The 25,522-nt window shown below is 46.7% G+C and overlaps 1 protein-coding gene and 1 pseudogene across 4 annotated transcripts; both read left to right on the top strand.

Annotated features, from left to right (window-relative positions):
- Positions 1-4,170: 4,170 nt before the first annotated feature.
- LOC120100190 (U6 spliceosomal RNA) lies at positions 4,171-4,266 on the top strand (annotated as a pseudogene).
- Positions 4,267-10,519: 6,253 nt separating this feature from the next.
- Rnh1 (ribonuclease/angiogenin inhibitor 1) lies at positions 10,520-22,992 on the top strand. 4 transcript variants are annotated; one of them, NM_139105.3, is made up of 10 exons: positions 10,520-10,633; positions 17,099-17,203; positions 18,624-18,794; positions 19,128-19,298; positions 19,735-19,905; positions 19,981-20,151; positions 20,239-20,409; positions 20,657-20,827; positions 22,457-22,627; positions 22,740-22,988. In NM_139105.3, exons 2-10 carry the CDS (start codon positions 17,118-17,120, stop codon positions 22,825-22,827), a joined length of 1,371 nt encoding a protein of 456 aa, NP_620805.2. In that variant the 5' UTR covers positions 10,520-10,633; positions 17,099-17,117; the 3' UTR covers positions 22,828-22,988. The 4 variants fall into 4 exon arrangements, with proteins under 4 accessions (NP_620805.2, NP_001257692.1, XP_087475094.1 ...); NM_001270763.1 differs by lacking the exon at positions 10,520-10,633 and adding an exon at positions 15,064-15,168; XM_087618968.1 differs by lacking the exon at positions 10,520-10,633 and adding an exon at positions 15,121-15,992 and having other exon boundaries at positions 22,740-22,992.
- The last annotated feature ends 2,530 nt before the right edge of the window (positions 22,993-25,522 follow it).

Here is a 25,522-nt window from a genome sequence, read left to right as displayed (position 1 = left end):
TGCTAGCCCCTCGTTTTTAGGACTTGATGCCTAGGAGTAACCAGCACAGGCTGTGGCTATTTTCTATAAGGAAAGGCCCTTCGGCAGCATCACCCCTCCTTCTGGACCCCTCCATTTTGCTCAGGACTCCCATCCCTTCTGACATTCCTTTCACTTTGCTCCTGGCCTCTCCCTATCTTTGCCTCCAGGCCTCCAGACTTTTGGGCTCCTGACACAGGATGTGGCTCTGGGTCCCTCTGCTGTGTTTCCTAAGAAGGTTTGGCCGGCTGTGTGCATCACATGCTCCTTTTTCTTAATAAGGCTGGGAGAAACACTGCCATCCATCTATATCTATCTGTCTGTCTGTCTGTCTGTCTGTCTATCTATCTATCTATCTATCTATCTATCTATCTATCTATCTATCTATCTATCTATCCATCCATCCATCTACCCATCCATCCATCTGTTTATTGACACACTGTCTCACTGTGTAGTTCTGGCTGTCCTAGGAGCCACATGTCCATGTAGACCAGGCTGTTCCTAAACTCACAGAAATCCATCTGCCTCCTTCTCCTGAGTGCTGGGATTAAAGGCATGCACCATCCATCATGCCTGGCTGAAGCTCAGATTTAATGTTGGCCTCAAGAGATTCTGTTTCTCCTTCTTTCGTTATTTATTTATTTATTTATTTATTTATTTATTTATTTATTTATTTATTTATTTATTTTTGTCTGTTTCATGTGTGTATATTCTTGTTTCACCTTCCATTTGTAAACCTAAAATTCGGATACCCAGGGAGGCTGCAGGGTCAGGGCTACCTTGGATGATCTCTGTGTGGAGTTATATTCGTGACATTACCTACTCTATGTCTGGTCCTGGGAGGGAAAACCAGGCTGACCTGGTTTGTTCGTGACTCCTCTGGGGATTCTACTGTCCCTGCTCCTGATCTTCCCCAATTCTGACACCTAATGTTCTAAATATCTTTTCCCTGAAAAGGTGGGGCGCAGTTCCTTATCCTAAACGTGCGGTGGACTTGGGGAAAAGCTTTTCACAAAACGAGAAATATGGGCCGGGAAGAATATCAGGTAGAGTAATATATAGCAGGTGTTGGTGACATGGCAGGGCTGTGTCCAGGACATGTGATTGGCCATGTCCTTGTTTACCTCTCCAGTTAGTAAGAGACAGGGGCTCCTGGCTGGACCTGTCCACTCATGCTGCTGGCAGGGATGCAAAGGTAGGGTCTCGCGTTTCTTTTGGTCTGTGGCTTTCTGGATTTCTCTACCTCTCAGGAGCCTCAGCAGACCTGTGGAGAAGTATGTAAGGAGAACAATCCTGAGTAGCAGGCCTAGTGTGATCGTGGGAGGACCAGAGTATGGGGATGAGGGAGATCACATTGGCTCTCAGGAGAGGCCAGTCCTCCTGACACTGGACTTTGCTTCTCTCGGTTGAAGAGTGGATGAGGGCTCAGAGTTTTAAATGTCTATTCCTCCCTTCCACCAGGTGGTATCCTGAACTACCCCTGAACTGGGGTGGCCCAAGGTTCAGCATCAGGTTCCGACTCATCAAGGTAACCTTGCAGGAATGGCAGAAACCTGGAAACCAAGACCCGTGTCCTCAGGGTCAAGGCAATGTACTTCCCTCTCTGAATGAACCATGGACGTAATACATGCCCTGGCAGTGGCCAGTGCTCTGAGGGAGTCTCACTCACTCAGCACTTCACCCTTTGTGGTCTGGCTCTGACGCTAGTGATCAGCTACTTTCTTGTGTATCTGCACTTCTGACGATTTTGCTAGAACATAGAAATGATGGCATTGGCTAAATTGTTTCTCCTTGGGGTGGCCATAGGACATTGGATTGCCCTCTGGCTTGGAATGGTGAGGTAGCCAAGCTGGAAAAGAGCAGGAAAGGTGCAGAGCCTGGCCAGACCATGCCAGTGACCTCATTTCATGGCATGGGGTTGCCAGGGATAGAGTCCTGCTCACTGACCAATCGTTCCCCATGCCCTTGAACCTGCAATCATCTTGCCTCAGCCTAATGGGCACTAGGATTGAGGTGTGTGCTGTCATGCTCAGTTAACATACATAGTTTTGGAAATACCCTGCCAACCTTTTTTTTTTTTTTATTAATACGCTGAGTCTTTTCATTTAATGTAATTATTGAGATGTTTGCCTTTAGGTCTATCATTTTAATGCCTTCTGTTTCTGCTGCCTGTTTTTAATTTCTCTGTTTCCCCTTTGTTGTGAAAGAGTTGGTCCCAGGGTCTACGGACAGTTTCCAAAGTGCTGCAGAAACAAAGACAGATCAAGGATTGCACAGGGTACAAGCTATAGGGTACTCACTGATAGAAGGGTGGTGCTGGGCAGCAGCAAAGCCATTGGCTCCCTGTGATCAGGGTCAAAGGCCAAGTTTGCATATTGGTTAGAAAGAGGTGACTTCATTTTGCTAGAATATGCCTGGTATATTAAGGCAATAGCAAATTCAGGTGTATCACTGGAGCAGGGTGGAGCATGCTGGGATTAAATGCTTTTAGTCCCATCACTCCACTTGGGAGGCCCAGGCAGAAGAATCTCTGAGTTCAAGGCCAGTCTGGTCTACACGGTGAGTTCCAGGGCAGCCAAGGCCTTATAGAGAAAGAGAAACCCTGTCTCAAAAAAAAAAAAAAAAAAAAAAAAAAAAACAAAACAAAAACAAAACAAAACAAAACAAAAAACCTGAAAACCTCTTTTTTTATATTCTCTCTCTCTCTCTCTCTCTCTCTCTCTCTCTCTCTGTGTGTGTGTGTGTGTGTGTGTGTGTGTGTGTGTGTGTGTGTGTGTGTGTGAGAGAGAGAGAGAGAGCTCAGGTTATCATGCTTGACAGCAAGCACTCTTACTGATTGAGCCAGCTTGCTTGACCCTAACTTGTATCTTTAAAAGAGATTTATTTTTATTTTATGTGTATGGATAAAATACACATTTTGCCTGCATATAAATATGTATACTATATGTGTGCCGGTTGCCTGAGGAGGTCAGGAGAGGGCGTTAGATCCCCTGGAACTGGAGTTACAGACAGTTGTGTGCTCGCTGCCATGTGGGTGCAGGTCTTCTGAAGAGCAGCTCTACAGCCCAGCAAAACTGTAGTTTTGATAGTTCTTCGTATAAATACTTTAGCAGTTGTCCTAGGAATTGTATTCTTCCATCTCTACTTCCAGCCAGATCTTCCAAATTCAAGTCTAAGTGGGTTGAAAACCTGAGTATATAAATCACATTTTAAAAATAGTTAGAATAACGTAGCTTTTGGGGGCCAGAGAGCTAAATTATTGGTGAATATGGCACCTTGCCTACAATTCTAGCCTCAGAAGGCAGAGACAGGGGATTCACAAGCAAGATGTGACTAGCTATATCCAAGATCTCTGAGTTTGACTGAGAGATCCCGCCTCCAGGGAAGGAAGTAGAAGAGTAATGATTCCTGACAACCACCTCAGGCTTCTATCTGTACATGCAACATGTCCACACCCACACATACACACACACACACACACACACACACACACACACACTCTCATATACACACATACATGCATGCACACACACATGCATACACATACACAGGCACATGCACACATACACTTATACACACATACACACTCTCATATACACACATACATGCATGCACACACACATGCATACACATACACAGGCACATGCACACATACACTTATACACCCACCCACCCCCACACACACACACACACAAGCTCTCATATACACACATACATGCATGCACACACACATGCATACAGATACACAGGCACATGCACACATACACTTATACACACACACACACACTCTCATATACACACATACATGCATGCACACACACATGCATACAGATACACAGGCACATGCACACATACACTTATACACACACACACACACACATGGGCTCTAACACATGCAACATATGCATATCCTTGCACGTCTCACCCATTCCTACATGCTACATGAAAATGAGGGAAAGTCCCTTTGGTAGGGATTTCCTGATCAATTAAAATTAGCAAAAGTGCTGAGGCTATAGCTCAGCTGTTAGCGCTTGCTTAGCATGTATGAGGCCCTAGGTTCCATCCCTACCACCACACAAAGTAACACTAGCATACACACTTCTAATAACAGTACTTGGGAGGTATATGCAGAAGGACCAAGAGTTCAAGGCCTTGCTCATCTTGGCAGCACATACACTAAATTTGGAAGAACAAAGAGAAGATTAGCATGGTCCTTGCACAAGGATTTGTGAAGCATTCATAATTTTCTTTTAGAAGGGTTCAAGGGCATCCATAGTAACTTTGAGGCGAGCCTAGGCCACGTGAGACCCTATCTAAAACAGAACATGAATAGGTGCTTACAGAGACAGGCATGTGAACAGGGATGCATGTGTGGAGGCAGATGATATAGACTCAACCTCACTCACTATACATGCTGAAATGCCAGCTAGAGCTGCAGTCAGACATGGCTAAATATAATATAATAATAGTAATAATAGTAATAATAATAATAATAATAATAATTATTATTATTATTTGGGGGTGGCATGTGGAGGCCAGAGGATGGCTGAGGGCCATTAGTTTCCTTCTTTCACTATGTGTGTCCAGAGAATCAAATTCAGATCGTCTGTTTTGGCTGCGAATGGTGTTATCCACCGAGCCAAAAGGAGGTTATCTTGCTACCTCCTTTTCTTTCTTTTTTGAGACTTATATCTCTGATTAGCCTGGAATTCACTACATAGCCCAGGCTGGTCTCGCACTCCCAAATGCTGGGAACAGGTGTGCTGTCATGCTTAGCTCTTTCAAGATTTAGACTGTCAGCCAACTACTGACATCTACATCAGTGGAAGGTCTTCTGACATGTTGGGGAGGTGAATTATAAAAAGATTTTATTTGTTTATTTATTGTTTGTTTGTTTGCTTGAGGTGACTGTTTGCCTGCACATGCATATTTGTATCAAATGGGTACCTGGTCCCCACAGCGGCCCGCAGAGGGTGTCAGGTCCCATGGAACTGGAGTTACAGGCAGTAGTGAACCATCATATGGGTGCTGGGAATTGAATCCAGGTCCTGAAGAGCAATACATGCTCTTTTTTTTTTTTTTAAAGATTTATTTATTTATTATATATAAGTACACTGTAGCTGTCTTCAGACACACCAGAAGAGGGCATCAGATCTCTTTACAGATGGTTGTGAGCCACCATGTGGTTGCTGGGAATTGAACTCAGGACCTCTGGAAGAGCAGTCGGGTGCTCTTAACCACTGAGCCATCTCTCCAGCCCGCAATACATGCTCTTAACCACTGAGCCACCACTCCTGCTCTGGGAAGGTGAATTTTTATGCCATTTGGGGGTGACAGAATGAGACTGATCATGCATGCTGTGACCCAACAAGGATACAGAGAAATCTAAAGTGTATTTGCTGCAGGAGGAAAAAAAAATAGGACAAACCAGGAGTAAAAACATTATTGAATGTTGGTATATTTATGCAACAGAATACTTTACAGTTGATAAAATGAATAAACATCTATTAACACAGACAGATCTCACCCCAAATTGAATTGTTCAGAGTAAATAGCCTGCAGGAGGAGGCACAGCATCCATTAAAACTTGTTTGAGGCAGGCGTGGTGGGGGGCAGATCTTTGTAGGTTTGAGGCCAACCCGGTCTAATAGTGAGTTCCATGACAGGGCTTCACAGAGAGACCCTGCTGTTCTAGCCTCCACCCCACAAAAACCCAAAGTAAAGAAATAAGTAAAAACCACACACATGCTGTGCTAGAGGGGCGGCTCAGCTGGTACAGCACTGGCTTGCAAAGAGAGGGACTGATGGTGTTCATGAGGATATCAAGGCTATCTCCAGCCTCATGTGTATATGAACATATGAACATACATGTTCATATAAACATACATACATGTTATATGTTTGAGATATGCAACAAAACTCATCAGTGTGCCTGTCCACATAGCAATTTTTTTCTGAGAAATAGTTTTGACTCAGGATGTCCATATGTAGGTTTGGGTTGCCTTGAATTCACAGAGATCTGCTTGCTTCTTGTATCCAAGGGCTGAGATTAAAGGCGTGCATCAGCATGCTTGGCCAAATGCAGCAAAACTTAAGAACCTGTGCCATGGAGGTGGACGTGGTGGTGTACACCTTTAGTCCCAGCACTCAGGTGGCAGAGGCAGGTGGATCTCATGAGTTGGGGGCCAGCCTGGTCTACATAGTGAGTTCTAGAATAGCCAGGGTGGACAGAAAGATTCTGTCTCAAAAAGAAAGAAGGGAGGAGGGGGAGGAGGAGGAGGAGGAGGAGGAGGAGGAGGAGGAGGAGGAGGAGGAGGAGGAGGAGGAGAAGGAAAGAAGAAGAAGAAGAAGAAGAAGAAGAAGAAGAAGAAGAAGAAGAAGAAGAAGAAGAAGAAGAAGAAGGAAAGAAGAAGAAGAAGGAAAGAAGAAGAAGGAAAGGAGAAGAAGGAAAGAAGAAGAAGAAAGGAGGAGGAGGAGGAAAGAAGAAGGAAAGAAGAAGAAGGAAAGGAGAAGAAGGAAAGAAGAAGAAGAAGAAAGGAGGAGGAGGAGGAAAGAAGAAGAAAGGAAAAAGAAAGAAGAAAGAGGAAGAGGAAGAAGAGGAAGGTGGTATCCTAAGGAATAATGAGACTATGGTTAATATTTTATTTTTTCTTTTATAAAAAGATTTAGCTTTGTTTTTAAAAATTATTTTAGACTTATTATTTTGTGTCTATGTGTGTTTTACATGCTTGTCAGAGGAGGGCATACAATCCCCTGGGACTGGAGCTGCAGATAGTTGTGACCCACCATCAAACCAGGATCCTCTGGAAGAACAGAAAGAACTCTTACCCACTGAGCCATTTCTCCGGCCCTTAACTTTAAAAGATTTATCTCTATTATTTGTAAGGATGTGTATGTGTGTGACTGTTTCTGAGGCCGGAAATGTCAGGTTCCTGCAGTTGTGAGCTGTCTGATAGCAGTGCTTGGAACCAACTTGAATTCTCTAGAAAAATTAATAAGTACTTCTAGCCACTAGGCCACCTCTCTAGCCCCATACATATGCATGCGTGCGCGCGTGCGCATGTGTGTGTGTGTGTGTGTGTGTGTGCATATGTGTGTGTGAGTGTGTGATGTGTGGTGTGTGTGTATGTGTGTGTGTGCGTGTGTGATGTGTGGTGTGTGTGTATGTGTGTGTATGTGTGGTGTGTGTGTATGTGTGTATGTGTGTGTGTATGTGTGTGGGCGTGTGCGTGTGTGTGTGTGTGCGCTATGTGTGCAGGTGCCCTTGGGATACCTGAGCTGGATTACAGATGGTCGTGAGCTGCTCTTAGTGGGTGTTGGGAACTGAAGTTGGGTCCTCCCAGCAGCTGAGCCATCTCTCCAGCCTCTATTTTTATTTATGTTCTCTAAGATTTATTTTAGTATGTGTATCTTTCCTGAAATGTTTGTTAAGGAGCTGGTGGTGGTGGTGCTCACCTTTAGTCCCAACACTCAGGAAGCAGAGGCAGGCAAATCTCTGTGCGTTTGAGTCCAGCCTGGTCTACAGAGCAAGTTCTAGGAGAGCCAGGGCTACATGGAGAACCTTGTTTGAAAAACTGGGGGAAATTTTTTTAAAACAAAATATTTATTTATGTGAGCACACTGTAGCTTTCTTCAGACGCACCAGAAAAGGGCACCGGATCCCATTATGGATGGTTGTGAGCCATTATGTGGTTGCTGAGAATTGAGCTCAGGACCTCTGGAAGAGTAATCAGTGCTCTTAACCACTGAGCCATTTCTCCAGCTCTCTGCCCCACTCTGCCCCCTGCCAAAAATTTTTTTTTTTAAAGAGAGAGCCGTTTTATTGGATGTTCAGAGGGTGATAGCCCTGAAGTGCTGGGAGCAGGTGTGTTCTGGTTTCTTGAAAAAATGCCTTTCCACATCTCCAGAATTCCATAGTTCCACTATAGCAAACATCACTCGGCTCGGCCATGGTAGAACAGCTGGTAAGTACAGCCTTGGCCTCTGTGTACCGCTCACCTGCTGGGCTGAGGTCCTCTGCGGTTTCTAATGGATCATGGCTTGTAACTTCCTGAATTATTTCTGATAGTCCCACTTCCATGGGCAGCCAAGGTGGGTTTTCAGAGATACACTGACTATAGAAGCTCCCCAAACTTGGCCTTTGCAGCTAGCTCCTCCATGTTCGCTCTCATGTTCAGCAGGGTTCGTCTTCCTTGAATGTTGCCAGCTTGCGTCCACTAGAGGGAGCCAGAGTCCTTCACACTGGTCCTGCCCGTGAAATGGTTTCATTGACAGTGGAGTGCACTGAATGCTACTTTTTGTTTGTGTGTTATGTTTTTTAAATATATATGGTGTTCTATTTGTATGTATATTTGCGTGACAGAAGAGGGCAACCATTATGAATGGTTGTGAGCCTCCGCGTGGTTGCTGGGACTCAAACTCAGATCCTCTGGAAGAACAACCAGTGGTTTTAATAACCCTGAGCCATCTCTTCAGGCCCTGAATTCTGTTGTATCTGCCCACACATGTCTACTTCCTCAAATTATGAGATGTAATCGATGGTATAAAATTTAAAAATAAACATTTATACACACATATACTAAGAAAAGAGTCCCATGAGACTTTGAGCATTGGAAATACGACTCACCTGAACTAAGATGTTCCATGAGCAACATAACCACAGGTCCTCAAGTATTAAGTGTGAAAGAATGTGAACAATTATGTTCACTTTAATTAAAAAATACTGATTGTATTCTGAAAGGATACTTTGGACATACTGACTTAAGATTAGTTTCACTTTGTTTCTTTTTAATTCCTCTTTAACATTTATTTAATTATGGGTGTGGGCATGGCACAGTCTGAAGGGAGGTCAGAGGACAACTCAGGGGTCTGTTTTCTTCCCCCATCATGTGGGCTTCCACAACAGAACTTGTTGGATGTGACATCAGGTGGCTTTACCGAATGAACCATCTCCTGCTTCTTCAAAGTCTTCTCTCAGAAACTTTCCCCCTATTAGGACCCGTGATATCCCATTTATAGGTACACTGTATTTCTTAAGACCTTCCTGGGGGCTGGAGAGATGGCTCAGTGGTTAAGAGCACTGACTGCTCTTCCAGAGGTCCTGAGTTCAATTCTCAGCAACCACATGGTGGCTCACAACCATCTGTAATGGGATCCGATGCTCTCTTCTGGTGTGTCTGAAGAAAGTGACAGTGTACTCATATGACTAAAATAAATAAAAATATTAAAAAAAAAGACCTTCCTGATCTACAGCAAATGCTAGTAACAGCAGTCAAAATGGCAATGTTTTCATCTAGAGCACAGGACTATAGGTTGATACTAGTTTGTTTATGTGGTTTCAATTTGTCTATAATGAATGATTTTTTTTTCTAAGACAAAAAAATGTAAACAAAATCAATTTCCTTCAAAGTGGGTAAGTACTTTTTCACATTGCAACAGAAAGCCTTAATTTTGCTGGGGTGTACGGGACTGAGTGTGGATTTGAGGAGGCTGCCTGGTTACTTGGCACCTCTGTTCTTTAACCCTAGAGTGATGAGGAGCAGAGGCAGGCAGATTGACGTCTTGCTGGTTTCCAGTCTAGTACCAGGTTCAGTGAGTGTAGTAGTTAGAATGAGAATGGACCCTAAAGCCTCTTGTTTGAATCCTTGATCCCCAAGTTGGTGGAACTCTTTGGGAAGATTAGGATGTATGGCCTTCTTGAAGGTGTGCCATGGGCTGTGAGGTTTCCATTTAGGTCTCTGCCTCTTACTTCCTGTTGCCATGACCCCCAATATAATGATTAGGAACTCACCTTCTGCAACACACACACACACACACACACACACACACACACACACATTAAAATCTTTCTTTTATAAGTTGCCTTGGACATGGCATTGCACAGCAGTAGATAAAGTAAGACAATGAGAGACCCTGTCTGAAGAGAAGGGTAGAATGTTATAAGGCAGGTCACTGGATGTCTTCCTCTCACGCTCTCAACAGGTATACGTACACTGCACACACACACACACAAACAAACCAACCCAGAGACCAGGTGTCGTGGCCACGTAAAGAGGGTGTGCTCAAATAGAACTAAATCAAGTAAGCAAGGCATAGTAAACCCAGAACCCAAGGAGGCAGAGGCAGAGGCAAAGGTAGAGGCAGAGACAGGACTGACTTGACTTCGATGCCAGCCTGGGCTACAAAGAGTGTTTCAGGCCATCAAGAGCTATACAATGAGGCCTTGGCTCCGAAACAAACAAAACAAAAAGTTCCAACACATTTTGGCAGAGTTCCGGAAACACATTTATCCCGTAGGTCAAAAGCGGGTCCAGGAATCGGCCAACAGTACCCATCAGTTTCTAACAATGAGGGCGTCAACCACTCCTAGAGCACCACTGCTACACAGCCGGGTGGACTTTCCACGGGACTGCTACTCCAGCTGGACTTCCGGGTGGTGGTCAGGCGGGTACCAAGCATCCTTTTAGTCAGCGAAAAGTACCCCGCGTAGCCCCGCCTCCACAACAAACCCCGCCCCCACGGCGAGGACACGCCTCGTAGGCCGCGCAGCGCTTCTTCCACTCCAGTCCGGAGGTCGCCGTCACGCTCCAGGTCTCCAGGCCTCGGTCTTCCTGAGGTCAGTTTCAGGTGCTATGTTAGCTCGTGGTCACTGAGAAGTCCGTACCCAGCTCAGCCGGTGAAGAGCGGGAGGCGAGACGGGCGTTCCCGGGTGGGGCGGTACTGGGGGGGAGGGACGAACGCGGCGCACTTGGATGACGCCATCTCATTGCGTTACCTCCGGCGGTGGGCTGGGGTGGTAGTGGTCCTGGTACATGAGTGTACGCACGCGCAGTCTCTCCTTCAGGCCTCTGAAGCAAGGACCTACCTAGTCAGAATTACTTTTCCCTAAACTAAGCGGTTCTTGACCTTCCTCCCCGAAAGTACCTTCTTGGGAGGTGGAAGGCCTCGATCGAGCGAGATCTGATGTAGAGAACTGCTCGATTACCCAGGTCTTCCGAGAATTGTGTGATGGCTGATCATTCAGGTCTTCGGAGACTTGTGTACTCACAGCCTGAATGGGCGACCAGGCTAGCTCTAGGCCTCTCAGGATCTAGGGGAAATGGAAGCAGCTCCCGTGGTAGGGCGCGTAACTGCTACCGCACCTCGCGACAGTATCTTTGCATTGTTGGATATCGCAGACAGATTTCTGCAGCAGCAACTTATGCTATTTTGGCAATGTGTAGGAAGGACCTTAGAACAAGCTGACCCTCGTTGCAGGATAGTGAAAAATCTAAAAACATCTCAGCATAGAGATGGTTGATTCAGTCACATAAACAGGTAATTGTGCATAAAGGAAAGCTATATTGTATCTTGTTCATATAAATGTATTTTTGCGACAGCGCCGTGCTCAGTAGACTGACCTTTGTATATGTGATTTCTTTTTTCTTTTTAAAGACACAATTTCACATTGTAGCCCAGCCTAGCCTGAAACTCACTAAGTAGCGCTAACTAGTTTTGAACTCATCCAGATCCTTCTGGATGAAGAACTGGTTGGGCCACTGTGGCTTTACACAGATAAAGTAGGTTGTGTGTGGTAGCAAAGGCTCCTAAGCTCAGTGCGGAGGAGGATGAGGGATGAGACTAGCCTTGGTTATGTACCGGGTCAAGGAGAGCCTGGAATACATAGCAAGGCCATATCTTTTTGTTTTTGTTCTCACTATGTAGCCCATGCTGTCCTTGAACTCACAAAACGCCACCTGCCTGGACCTCTGGAGCAGAGTGCTAGGATTAAAGGCAGCCCATAACCACAGATTAAAAATCTTGTATGGTGGAGCAGGCCTTTAGTCCTAGCACTCAGGAGGCAGAGGCAAGTGGATCTCTGTAAGTTTGAGGCCAGTCTGGTTTTCATTGTGAGTTCCAGGACAGCTAGAGCTACACAGTGAGACCCTGTCTTGAAAGAAAAAAAAAAAAAACCAAGCCCCCCAAAATACTGCCCCCCCTCAATTGAAAGAGTTGTGAAAAAAAATACCAGTTTCATATCTGTCTCTTCACAGTTCAGGAGAGAAATTAAAAATCAAGTGTCTGTTGATGGTTCCTTTTGGAGCCTCCAAAAGATAAACATTTCTTTGCCCTTTCCACCCATTATCTCTGCCACTTCCTTAAGAGGATCCTCATGGAATCTCAGGACCAGAAGATTCCATAGAAATCATCGACACAACTGTCAAAGATAAGGTAAAACACAAAAAGCTCCTTGCCCAAAACTTACAGGAAATCCAGGACACAATGAGAAGATCAAACCTAAGGATAATAGGTATAGAAGAGAGTGAAGACTCCCAACTTAAAGGGCCAGAAAATATATTCAACAAAATTATAGAAGAAAACTTCCCTAACCTAAAGAAAGTAATGCCCATAAACATACAAGAAGCCTACAGAACTCCAAATAGATTGGACCAGAAAAGAATTCCTCCCCTCACAAAATAGTCAAAACACCAAGTGAAAAAAAAAAAAGAATATTAAAGCAGTAAGGGCAAAAGGTCAAGTAACATAAAGGCAGACCTCAGAATTAGAACACAAATGCCAGCCCAGGCTACTATATCCAGCAAAACTATCATCTAACATTGAGGTAGAAACCAAGATATTCCATGACAATACCAAATTTATACAATATCTTTCTACAAATCCAGCCCTACAAAGGATAATAAATGGCAAAGCCCAACACAAGGAGGTAAATTACACCCTAGAAAAGGCAAGAAAGTGATCTCCTTGTAACAAAACCAAAAGAAGAGAAGCAAAAAAAAAAAAAAAAAAAAAAAAAAAAAAAAAAAAAAAAAAGAGGATCCTCATGACTGGACCTGGACCTGGACCCGGACCCACCCACCCATGTTAGTTTTCCCATACAGCATGCAGTAAAGTTAGTTGCCAACTCAGCACCCAGGGAGCCCTTGCTCCCCTTACTTTCACTTCTCACCCTTCCTCATTAAGTGTGGTCTCTATAGAAACCCTCATTTTCATGCTGGTAGAAGGAATACAGATAAGGAAGACAGGTGCTTGCTGTCTTTAGTTTGTCCTGAGGTCCTGGTGAGATGCTAGAAAGATATTGTACCTGCCACCCACATGGCTTGCCTGAACCCAGGATCCTAAGTTGGTAGTCCCTGCCATTTGTCTGTAGGTACTGAGTATCTATGAAAAAACTACAGCTCTCACCTTAAAGGGAATAAGAGATAGTATATTCTGGAGTCATTGTTAGTGACCATGGCCTGAGAACACAGATTTCGGTTACTCCAAATTCTGTTTGAACATGGAAGCAGTTTCATGAAGTTTTGTAGTTTTACAGAAGAAAATCATAAGTCAAGGCAAGTTTAAATACATTGGTGGGCACATCACAGCGATAGGTACAACAAGATGAAGGAAGGTCTTCTGTAGGGCCAAGGTGCTATCTGATGACACTCTTAGACTTTAGTTTAGTGGAAGCCACTGGTCTACTAAGTTAAAAGATTCCAAAAGGAAGCTGGGTGTGGTGACACATACCTTTCATGCCAGCACTCAGTGCGAAGGAGAAGGCAGATCTTCGTGAGCTGTATGTAGGCCAGTCTGGGGGGGAGGGGGGAGAGAGAAGGAGTGTGTGTGTGTGTGTGTGTGTGTGTGTGTGTTAGAGTTAGTTCCAGGAACCCCTATCATGACCCCCCCCAAAAAAAAAATCCCAAAAGGTTTCTATTAGTCACAGATGTTACTTCTGACATAGAGGTGGGCAAGGAAGAGCTGCCCTAGAGGGCTAGAACTCGCCCAGGATAATGTAGCCTCTGGAACTACACCATTCTGATTCTGCCACAGCACTGCAAGTCTAATCAACCGGTCTCTGTAAACACAGCTTCTTTTCAGGAATTCTCCTTCATGTTAGCAACAAGTAAAGGCTGGCCTGGCCAAAGTGTTCCTGCTGACTGGGCAGGCTTTATCTTTCCCCAAAGCACTGATCCCTACTTCACTGACCAGTTGCTGGTGTCTTGGTGCAGTGAGGGCAGCTCCTACAGCAATGAAGATTAAGCTGTGTCTGTAGTGGCCACTGTGCAGGGTTCATGAAGCTGAGCTCCGTTCCAACCTATCTTCTTGCCTGCCTCTTTGCCTCCTTTTCTCCCATTAGAGCTCCCTGTCCCAAGCGTTTTGGGGAACACAGTCCCTGTTTCCTATGCTGGCCTGCTGGAATCTCCTTTACTTATGTTATTAGAGTCCTGGCAGGGACTTAGAACAGCACCTGGCACATGACCAGTGTTTAACAAATACTTGGGGTGGATGAATACCAGTTCCTTGACAGGTGTTGTGTGTGGCCATCTGCGCAAGAGAGCAAGGCTCCTGAGGGACAAACTCTCAATGCTGATTTTTTTCCACATCGCTAGAATCCCAGCACTCAGGAAGCAAATTCAAGGCTTTCCTGGGCTACACATCAAGACCTTGTTTCAAAAATGCTGAAACCAAAAGCAAATCCCATAACTTGGGAGTATATTACAAAGTTTAAACATGGGCTGGAGGGATGGCTTAGCAGTTAGGAGCATGACTTAGTTCCCGGCACCTGAATGGTGGCCATTCCCTGAGAATCTGATCCCCTTTTCTGACCTCTCTGGGCATGATGCATAGACTTATATGCAGACGAAGCATATATATATATATATATATATATATATATATATATATATATATATATATATATTATAATACAAATATGAGAAATGCTTAAATAGTGACGAAATGCTTGCCTTTTGGGGGTGTTGAGAGCCTCATGCATCAGAGGTGGTATGTTACCACCCTCAGCCACATTCCTGGGGACATAAAGGACGCTTTGAACACTGTTCTATCCATCAAAACCTTGTTGACTTGTAGGAGAGAGAGATGGGCGTGTGCTGTTGTTGATGCTAGAATCTCTCATCACAGTTGCACCCATTTCGAGGCAGTTGTGAATCATTTAACAGTTTTAGTCAGACCCAAAGAAGTGACTCAGGTTTGTCAAGTTCTGTTCCCAAAGTGCAGCCTGCATGTGGGAGGGGCAGACCTGATGGGCGGTCTCCAGACCGCAAAGTGAAAGGCTAGTTGGGGCCAGAGAATGGGAACCAGCCAAAGTCTCTAGGCCCCGCCCTGGGCGGAAGAAACCGGAGCGACTGGGACCTTTAGCAGCGGCACCAGGTGAGCTAGGGCCATGTTTTGGGGCTCCCGTCTGCCTTTGAGAGTCTTTTTCGGGTCCCTTCCTGGCCTTCTTAATACGTGGCAGAGCGTCTGGACCAGAAGGTTCGAGGGACCAAAAATTAGGGCGGGGGCAGGGGCGGGATCACGGCTCGGGCGAGCCTCTGAGGCCTGTTCCTTCTTAGGGTGACACACTGGTGCCCTGAGGAGCCTTTCTCAGTGCTTGAAGGCTGAGCTCATAGCTCGGTCACCAGCGGCCTGTTACCAGCTGCCTGTTCGCTCACTTTAAGGCCCAAAGAGGGTGTCTTCAGATCCTAGGATTAACCCAACAGAGCTACAGCTAGGAGCAGCTAGCTAGCAAGCAACCCCCAATCACATCTAAGCAGAGGCCTGAATAATGCCTCTAAGCCGGGCTGGTGGGGCCTCCTGCCTGGTCACCTGTGTGCTTTCCAAGGGCCTGGTCCCAAGGCCAAATAAGGGGAGGCGTGTGGGAGGAGAGTCAGCTGCCTGGTTACTTTCACATCCCTTGTCCCTGACCTCAGATGATCACAGATAACTGGCTGGCCCCCTGCCTCCCATAAAGTCCAGTCCTGTGCTTTCCCCAAAGGGAAAAGGACCCAGTTGTAGTGCAGAAGAGAACAGGACTTGTGGACTTGGGAGCTGTGCCTGTGACTAGAAGTACTGTAACTGCCCCACCCCACTGGTAGTGCCCCAGTGATGACTGGGTTTGGATGACACATCTGATCCAGGCAGTGCTGGTTTTACTCACTGGCTCGACGAGGGTGGGGATAACTCTGGTTTCTCCATCCCCTGGCTGTATGACCACAGTGAGTTATCTATATCCTTGCCTCAGTTTTCCGTTACTTGTGTCAATATGTGTAAAGTTTATCTTTCCCCATGGTGGACTCCTAGCCCTGGGAAGGGAGGGGAAGACCCCTTTAGCAAGGCTATGCTGTACCAGGTGCTGTAACTTCACACAGAACTGCTGTCATTGTCATAACTGTTATAGAGAGTAGCCGAAGTGATTTCTGTTTCTCTTAAACAGAACCTAGCACTCCTCTCCCTCCTCTGTGCTGGCAGCACAGCACAGATCACTTCTTCCAAGGAGCCCACCAGGATACCCACATGCTGTCCAGGCTAGCTTTCGTGGCAGTTGTTCAGGAATGTGGAGACATGGGTAGCTGTCTTCAGGCCTCAGAAACATCCTTCCTTCCACAGACAGTGCCTTGTCCTGTTTGTCCTAGCCCTCTTAGTGTGATAGACAATCTGGGTCATTTGCAGGCTGAGCCTGAGCCTACCGAGGGTCCTGGCCTGACCTGAGTGAGTCCTTAGACTCAGAAGAAAGTCTCAGAAGCGGAAAATGCTGTAGTGGCTGCCTATGAATACTCTCCTTCCCCCAGAGTCCTGTGTCTTCCTGCCCTGAATTCAAGTGGTTGCTTGTGTCTAGGCTTCATGCTCCCTGGCATCTGACTTTGTAGATGGCTTGGCAACAGAGTGTGGTGCTAGCCCACCTTGTTCTCTGAGTAAGAAGTGGGCTGAATGAGTAGGAAGCTGTCCTACCAGGGTTTGCAGACCATAGCCAGGCTCCCACAAATAAGCAGGAGGTGTCCAGGCAGAGCTGGTATCCTGGTGCTGCCTGCAGCAGGAAAGAGGTGCTGGGGCTGCTGGATTCCTTCAGAAGCTAGGAGGGGACTGTGTCACATAGTCCTAGGCACTCAGGTTCTGTTCCTCTTAATGGTACCACGTCGTTAGCCCCTCCCTGATAACTTGTTTACTTCTGAAGACTCAGTGTGTGGATACATTGGTTGAGGAGAGGCTGGACCCCTGCTGAAAAAAAATATACTGTTAGTTTTTGGACTCATCTTGCTACAAATTCTAGCCTGTCAAGGTATGAAATTTTCTCAAGAGTTCTCGTCCTTCTTCTTCTGCCCAGACTACACTGTGCACCCACCATGAGTCTTGACATCCAGTGTGAGCAGCTGAGTGATGCCCGGTGGACAGAGCTCCTTCCCCTGATCCAACAATACCAAGTGGTCAGGTAGAGGCAGCCGTGGGGACCTTGTGGGGACAGTTGGGTCTGGCTGGGAGGGCAGTACTCTGTTGTGCAGGTGGGTGGTCCTTGCAGGTTGGTGCCACCTGATAGGGGCTTATTGTGTTCCAAAAGCACTCAATTCATGGACATGAGGATGTTTTGCATGATCTTGATGAGATGTTACTCTTGAGTTTTTCAACATTTTTGTATGTTTGTTTTTAGACAGGGTTCCACTCTATAACTCTTACTGGCCTGGAGTTAGCCAATTAGTTTCCATCACAATAGAAACTGAACATGTGGTACAAGCCTATAATCCCAGTATTGGGCATGGGGATGGAGGAGGATCAGACACCCAAGGCCATTTTCTGGTCCATAGTTTGAAGTTAGTCTGAGATACACGAGTTTAACAACAACTGAGTACTGGCTGTGTAGCTCATGTAGGTAGGTAGTAGAACTTGACTAGCATGTATCATGTATGAGAAGCATGTGCGAACCACTGTAGGCTCAGGTATGGTGGGCAGGCTTGGTGTGGAGGGGGACTGCAGCTGCAGTGGTAGGCTCCTTGCATTCAGCAGTTGGAACCTTTGTTTCTCAGCTTTGCCCTCTGGCTGAGAAAAGGAGTTCCTGCCAGCCCTCCTCACTAGGCTGTTGCAGTGCTTGGTGACACAAGTTCACAGGCCAGACATAGATGCCTGCTTCACCCTCACCTTTCCTGCGACAGGTTAGGTTTGAGGCAGAGTCAGCAGGTTATTCAGGCTTCCTCAGCCATCTGTCAGCTTCCCATGACCATACCTCATATTCTCACGCTGCCTGGCACTTCTAGGCAGATTCCCAGATCTGCCCTGCGACTTTCCCTGTTCGGATCACTTAGGATCTTATGTGACTTTACCGATCATCTCATTAGACCCTTCTGCAGAGCCCCCTTCCTCTTGTGACCTGAGTTTTGACTCTAGATACCCTGCACATGTTCCCTTGGCTAGTCTGAGTGAGGGCTTTTCGTGGTGGTCAATGTGCTTTTCAGAGAGTATGGACACACCATGGGTGTGGCCTGTCACATGGTGTCCTGTGTGGCCGTGACTGAGTCATCAGTTGCTATGGCTCATCATGTACTCATGCTGCTGCAGCTCTGACCATGTCTGAGTTCCTCTGCCTGCTATCAACATCCATTCCTACCCTCCCCAGCCCACCTCTCAGCCGGAGCTGGGTGCAAGCTGGTAAACAGACAATTCTAGCTCTTGGTTTTCTTTGAGACAGCTTTCTTCCACTACGTATCCCAGGCTGACTTGGGCCTGTTTCGAGTTTAAGCACTGTAGTTATAATCCATATTTGAATTTCTTGGCTCCGGATGGGTCATACCAGCTGTTTTGTGAGATTGATGCTTGAGTCTGAGGCCGGCATCATGCTGACTCAGGGGTACTGCTTGCAGGCTGGATGACTGTGGCCTCACTGAAGTGCGGTGCAAAGACATCAGGTCAGCGATCCAGGCCAACCCTGCCCTGACAGAGCTCAGCCTACGCACCAATGAACTGGGTGATGCTGGTGTGGGTCTGGTGCTCCAGGGCCTGCAGAATCCCACTTGTAAGATCCAGAAGCTGAGGTAAGCCCAGGGGCTCAGCCCAGTCTACCCAGGACAGAACTTGGACAAATAGGCAGCTGTGATGTAGAAAGTCACTGAGAAGTTGGAGAGGTGGGAAGGGACAGCTTGTGGTGATAGGCACCCCAGCTTTAGCCAGGACACCAGTGAAGTGTGCAGTGCTGGGGCAAGCCACATTATGGCTCTGTTCCAGGTCCCAGTCCCTAGTAAAAATTTGGCTGAGCCATCAGGTCCTTAGGCCGGGATCCCCATCTAGAGGAAAAGCAGTGCCCTAACCCTGCAAGACGTGATAGGAATGAATCTGTTCGTGCCTGCTGCTGACGATATGTGCTTCAGCCTTCAGAACTGCAGCTTGACGGAAGCTGGCTGTGGGGTCCTGCCTGATGTGCTGCGCTCTTTGTCTACCCTGCGTGAACTACATCTCAATGACAACCCTCTGGGGGATGAAGGCCTGAAGCTGCTCTGTGAAGGACTCCGGGACCCCCAGTGCCGTCTTGAGAAGCTTCAGTGAGTGTATACCTTGCCAGGGTCCCTGACCCAGACCAGCCATCAGTAAGACTCACATTCCGCACATTAGATGAGAACTTTGAAGGTGTTCCTAGGGTTCCAGGGCTTCCCCTTTGCTAAGGGCTGGAGCGGACGCCAGTGTAGTCTGGCTAGATTTTGTAGAGTGTGATCACAGATGAGCTGAAGACACTTCTCCAATAGGAACTTGTTTCTATCTGCTGGGTCGGGGAGAACCTCAGAATGTTAGCAGGGCTCTTCAGTGAAGGTTTCCTGAGCAGCCTGATGGCTCTAGGTATTCACTGTGCCTGACTAATCAGATCAGGCCTAAGGAGGCAATGGGAAATGGGACACTAGCACCCCTTATGTTTCCCCAATACTGCATTTCTAGACCTGTCCTTATTCCTTTGATGTGCCTGAGACCCCTGCTTGCCCCCAGGTTGGAATACTGTAACCTCACAGCTACCAGCTGCGAGCCCCTGGCCTCAGTGCTCAGGGTGAAACCTGACTTTAAAGAGCTAGTATTGAGCAACAATGACTTCCATGAGGCTGGTATCCACACTCTGTGCCAGGGCCTGAAGGATTCTGCCTGTCAACTGGAGTCACTCAAGTATGTACTAGGCCACAGAGGCCAAGGGGTAGGGTTAGGCACCAGTGCTCCTCTTACCATGTCCTATGTCTCCAGACTGGAGAACTGTGGTATCACATCAGCCAACTGCAAGGATCTGTGTGATGTTGTGGCCTCCAAAGCCTCACTGCAAGAACTGGACTTGGGCAGCAACAAGCTGGGCAACACAGGCATTGCAGCACTGTGCTCAGGACTGCTGCTTCCCAGCTGCAGGCTGAGGACTCTGTGGTGAGTTGGTCCCCAGTCTCTTCTTATAGGGATAGAGGACATGGTGATGAGCGGGGGATATTCTTGAATAATTTTGTTATCCCACAGGCTCTGGGACTGTGATGTCACTGCAGAAGGCTGCAAGGACCTGTGCCGTGTCCTCAGAGCCAAGCAGAGCCTGAAGGAACTCAGCCTAGCTGGCAATGAGCTGAAGGATGAGGGTGCCCAACTGCTGTGTGAGAGCCTGTTAGAGCCTGGCTGTCAGCTGGAGTCACTGTGGTGAGGGCCCAAGGGAGGCTAAGGTATATCCAGGACAGAAAATACAGAAAGGCTAGGGTGACGTGGGGTTTGGGAGAGGCTGGTGGACCCTGGGAGATGGTGTCAGGAGGAGGACAGTGCTAGATTGAGGTGCAGATAAACAGATGCAGAATGGGGAAGGGAGTGGGTGAGCCAGCTGGGTCCCTTCCTGGACCTCCAAGGGAAGGGCTAGGTGGAGCTACTGGCTCCAGCCTTTTTGTTCCCACAGGGTAAAGACCTGTAGCCTCACAGCTGCCTCTTGTCCCCACTTCTGCTCGGTGTTGACCAAAAATCGTTCTCTGTTTGAGCTGCAAATGAGCAGCAACCCGCTGGGAGACTCGGGAGTCGTGGAGCTTTGCAAGGCCCTGGGCTATCCGGACACAGTGCTGCGTGTGCTTTGGTAAGTGTGCTGCGCTGTAGAGGCAGGCATAGCTCCACGTTCTGGCCACCTTCTGTGAGAAGCCCCAGGGAGAGATGACCTGTCTCACCCCCTTTTGAAATGGGGTCTGTGTAGCCCTGGTACTCAAACTCAGAAATATATCTGTCTCTGCCTTCTGAGTGCTAGGGATAAGCTTGTACCACCGGGCCTGGGTTCCTTCATTTCCTTAGTCACATTCTACCTTCCAAGCATGAGTTCTACACTCTAGTACTCTTGTTTCTAGTACTCTGTGCATGCTGGTCACTGAGCTAGATGTAGAGCCTGGGGTATTTATTTCTATTTCTTTCTGGTTCCAGGGAGATCTCTGCTGTGCCACAGGAAGATCTCTGTGTCCTGTGTGTCTGCCTATTTTACTTTATTTTCTGGCAGTTTTTCTTTCTTCTTTCCTTCCTTGGTTTTCCACGATAGGGTTTCTTGGTATAACAGAGCCCTGGTTGTCCTGGACTAGCTTTTGTAGACCAGGCTGTCCTTGAGCTCAGAGATCTGTCTGCATCTGCCCCCCAAGTGTTGGGATTTAAAGGCATGAGTCACCACCCCTGGTTTTTTGGCAGATTTTAAATTTTACATTTCTGTTTACCCGTGTGTTTGCCCAAGTTCATACACCATGTATGCATGTGCAAGTCAGAAAATAACTTGCAGTTGTCTTTCTACTATGGGGTTCCAAGCATGGAATTCACTTTGTTGGGCTTGGCAGGAAGTAAGCCCAGCCCTCTTTGGCAGCTCTTAAATTTTCCTACCCATTGTGCTCTGGGCTATTGATTTGCCTATATGTGGGTCTTGGCCTGGACAAGTAATGTGCTTTCTTGATCTTTCTCCTTTTCCTTTCTCCCTCAGCATCCAGGAGTCAGTCCTTGGGTTTTAAGGGAGAACAATTCAATTCCTGTCCTCTTTTTAAGTTTTTGTTCTCATTTCTAAGATTCCCCATTTTCTAGCCAGTCCAGAGTATCATTTTGCTCTTAGTGTTTTGTCTTTTACCATTTACCTCAGCCTTACCTTCTGTGGCAGCACATCTTGCCTCTCGGTCATTCTGGACTGGACACTAGTTGACGGGTGGGCCAGGCCACTACGGGGATTACAGCCCTGTAGTCTCTCCTGTCCAGGAACTAGCATCTTGATTGTGGGATAATCTGGAAATCTTGGGGAAAGAAGTGTGGGTCCTGTTCCATGAGACTTGGGGCCCGCTACAATCACCTACAGATACAGTTCTGCAAATTTCGGGTACACCTCAGGGAGCCAATCTATAGCAGCTTCTTGATGTCACTTGGCCTACTTGTACCTTGTACTCCCTAGTATTCTGGCTTCCTGGGCTCCCTCTGATTGGTATGGGTGCTAGACCACTTACCTTTGGCCTGTGTCCCACTCTCCCTCAGTCTGGAAGCCTGCCTACCCTGCCACTTTCAGTGGGCATCCTGATGTAGCTTAGCCTTGGTGCACAGGCTTCTGACCTAGCCAGGCTCCTGGTGCTGAGAGACATGAGTATGAAGCCAGAGTTCTCTAATCCAGCCAAGGGAAGCTTAGCTACATTTGAAGTGTGGAGGGCTGCCTTCCCACCAAAGCTCAGATGTGAACAGCTCTGTCCTCCCGACCCAGGCTGGGAGACTGTGATGTGACAGACAGTGGCTGCAGCAGCCTTGCCACTGTCCTGCTGGCCAACCGCAGCTTGAGGGAACTGGACCTCAGTAACAACTGCATGGGGGACACCGGTGTCCTACAACTGCTGGAGAGCCTCAAACAGCCCAGCTGCGCCCTTCAGCAGCTTGTGTAAGTGGATGTAGTTGGTGAAGGTGGTGTACGTGGCTCAGAGGGTTGTCAGGAAGATGGGCATAGTAAATAGGGGCACCCCGACTCATCTTTCCTGCTTGCCTGTGTACAGCCTGTATGACATTTACTGGACGGATGAGGTGGAAGACCAGCTTCGGGCCCTGGAGGAGGAAAGGCCATCCCTGAGGATCATTTCCTGAGATGTACACCTCTGGACACAAGATATTAATCCAGCCCCAGAGGCAGCCCACCAGATCTCTGGCTTTGGGTGTCCTAGGGTTGACTGGCGATAAGCATTGGGATCTTACTTCAGTAGAAAACTTTAAGACACTTTATAACTATTAAAATACTTTGTTGGCAAGAAAGGTCCTCATCATCATTTGTGGGCTGGTGTAGCTCTGCTATGGACCCATGATGCTATGACTGCCCTGTGTATGGCGTAGTTCATGCATATGCTCAGCCCAGCAGTGGGTCCTTACTCAGTCTCAAAGGTAGCCTTTTTAAAAAACCAGGGTCTTGCTACTGTAGCCTTGGCCAGCCTTCAATATGAAGACTGGGACTACAGACAGTGTGGAGGGGTTTCCAGCTGTGTGCTATTACACCTTGCTCCAAGGGAGGCCTTAAAGGGACTTTCAGAGCTGAAATCTTCCTGCCCACACTGAGGAGTGTGAGTGAGGAGGAGCTCAGCTTGCAACAGTCAAGAATGACTCTGAAAGATACATTCCCATACCTGAACTCCTGGGACTGGGGTAAGCCTCAGTGGTAAAGTTCTTCCCAATACAAAAAAGGTTGAAAACAAAGCAAACCATAAGAGATCAAAATCTCTAAAGTCTAAAACCCCCAAATTATAAAAGGTTGAAATCCTCAAGGTTGGGCTGGAGAGATTGCTCAGTGGTTAAGAGCACTGGCTAGTCCTCACAGGTCCTGAGTTCAATTCCCAGCAACCACATGGTGACTCACAACCATCTGTAATGGGATCTGATGCCCTCTTCTGGTGTGTCTGAGGACTACTACAGTGTACTCTCAAGCTCCCCTTAAGAGACCTGCCTGTTCTTCGCCTCTCAAGTTCTTCGCATGTGCAAATTTATTTTTATGTGTATGGGTGTTCTGCAAACATTTATGTCTGTGTCAAATCCTATGGAACTTTGTTACAGCCATGTGGTGCTGGGAACAGAAACCAGGTCCTCTGGAAGAGCAAACTTCTAACTGCTTAGTCATCTCTCCAGTCCCCTAGTTGTATTGTTTTTTCCTTTTTCCCCCCTCAGCAAAAGGGATTGTGTTTATTGGTGCACACAGCCATGGGGCAGACTCTCTTCTGCAGAAAGTCAGTCAGAAAAAGGTCATTTATTATTTTTCTTAAAGATAGGTTCTCTGTGTAGCCCTGGTTTGCTTCCTAAGAGGTCAGCCTCCTTCTACTGAATGTTGGGATCAAAAGCATGTGCTGTCATGCTCAGCTAAGATTACACTTACTTGTACAAGTGTGCCAGTGTCATGTGTGTGCCAACTGCAACCCAACAGTTAACATCTACAATATTGACTGAGAGGCTGACCTTGAAGTTATAGTAGTCCTGCCTAAATTACCTGGAGTGCTAAAATTACAGACATAAACCACCATGCCTACCAACTGTTGAGATTTGGTCTTTTTCTGTATATTATATTGCTAAGTAAGGGACCCCCAAGATCTGGTTGCCCCAGGGACAAAAGTCTGTACATAGTCTCAAGTGATGCTATGTGACTTTTCCCCCATGTTATTTCTGATCGGTAAATAAAGATGCTGACAGCCAGTAGCTGGGCAGGAGAGGCACAGGTTTTAGGGTTCCTGGGCCTGGGGGGTCAGGAGAGGACCATAAGGGAGAAGGTGAGGAGGAAGAAAAAGTCACCATGGGTTAGGAGTCAAGAAAACATGGCCCACAGGCTAGTCAATTGGAGTTAAGAGCAGCCCCAATGAAACATAGTAATAACTTGGAGTTATCGATAGAAAATAGATTTTAATAACATAGAGGGTAGATATCTTCCCAGCTCTTGTGCTGTTTAGTGCTTACTTTAATAAAAGTTGTGTGTCTTTTATCTGAAAACTAAATGGTCAAAGGCAGGGTAGAAACCCCATATTGGGATTAAAAATGTCTACAACAACCAACTTTTGTTGTTCTAACCAGGATTTATAAGTAACCTGATTAAAAATGAGCAATACATCTTAACAGAAATAGCTTTAAAACAAAGCCAGAAAGGAAAAATGCTCACTGCCACTGGTCACCTGGAAATGCAAATCAAAACCAGTAAGATGTCATCTTACCTCAGGAGAATGGCTGCTATGAAAGAGATACCAAGTGCATGGGGCTGCAGAGATGGTTACGTGGTAGGAATACTTGCTGCGCCTGTAGACGATCTGGGTTCCCAGCACTCCTATGTCAGCTCTCAACCATTTCTTTACTCCAGTTCCAGGAGAGCCAAAGACTTCTGGCCTCAAGCACTCATGTAGTACACACGCATACATCCAGGCAAAACATGTCTTATACTCATAAAGTAAATCTTTAAAAAATTTTAAGTAGTTAAAAAGAAAAAACAACAACAAAAAACCCCAAAAACAAAAAGAATCATGTGGTGGCGGCGCAGGCCTTAGGAGGCAGAGGCAGTCAGTATCTGAGTTTGAGGCCAGCCTGATCTACAGAGTGAGTTCCAGGACAGCCAGGGCTAATACACAAAGAAACCTTGACTTGAAGAAACAAAACCAAAAAGATAACAGATACTGGTCAGAGTTAAAAATGGTTGCTCAGTCTTATAATTCCACCACTCAGGAAGCAGACGCACGCTACAAGTTTGGGGACACAGAAAAATGAGCAAACTCACTGTTGGTAGCATGTATGCTTAGTACAGTGTGGAGAATGGTATGGGGTT

Source organism: Rattus norvegicus, chromosome 1 (genome assembly GCF_021556685.1).
Source record: "Rattus norvegicus strain SHRSP/BbbUtx chromosome 1, alternate assembly SHRSP_T2T, whole genome shotgun sequence".
Classification (NCBI taxonomy): domain Eukaryota; kingdom Metazoa; phylum Chordata; class Mammalia; order Rodentia; family Muridae; genus Rattus; species Rattus norvegicus.
This window is presented reverse-complemented; position numbering and strand designations above follow the sequence as displayed.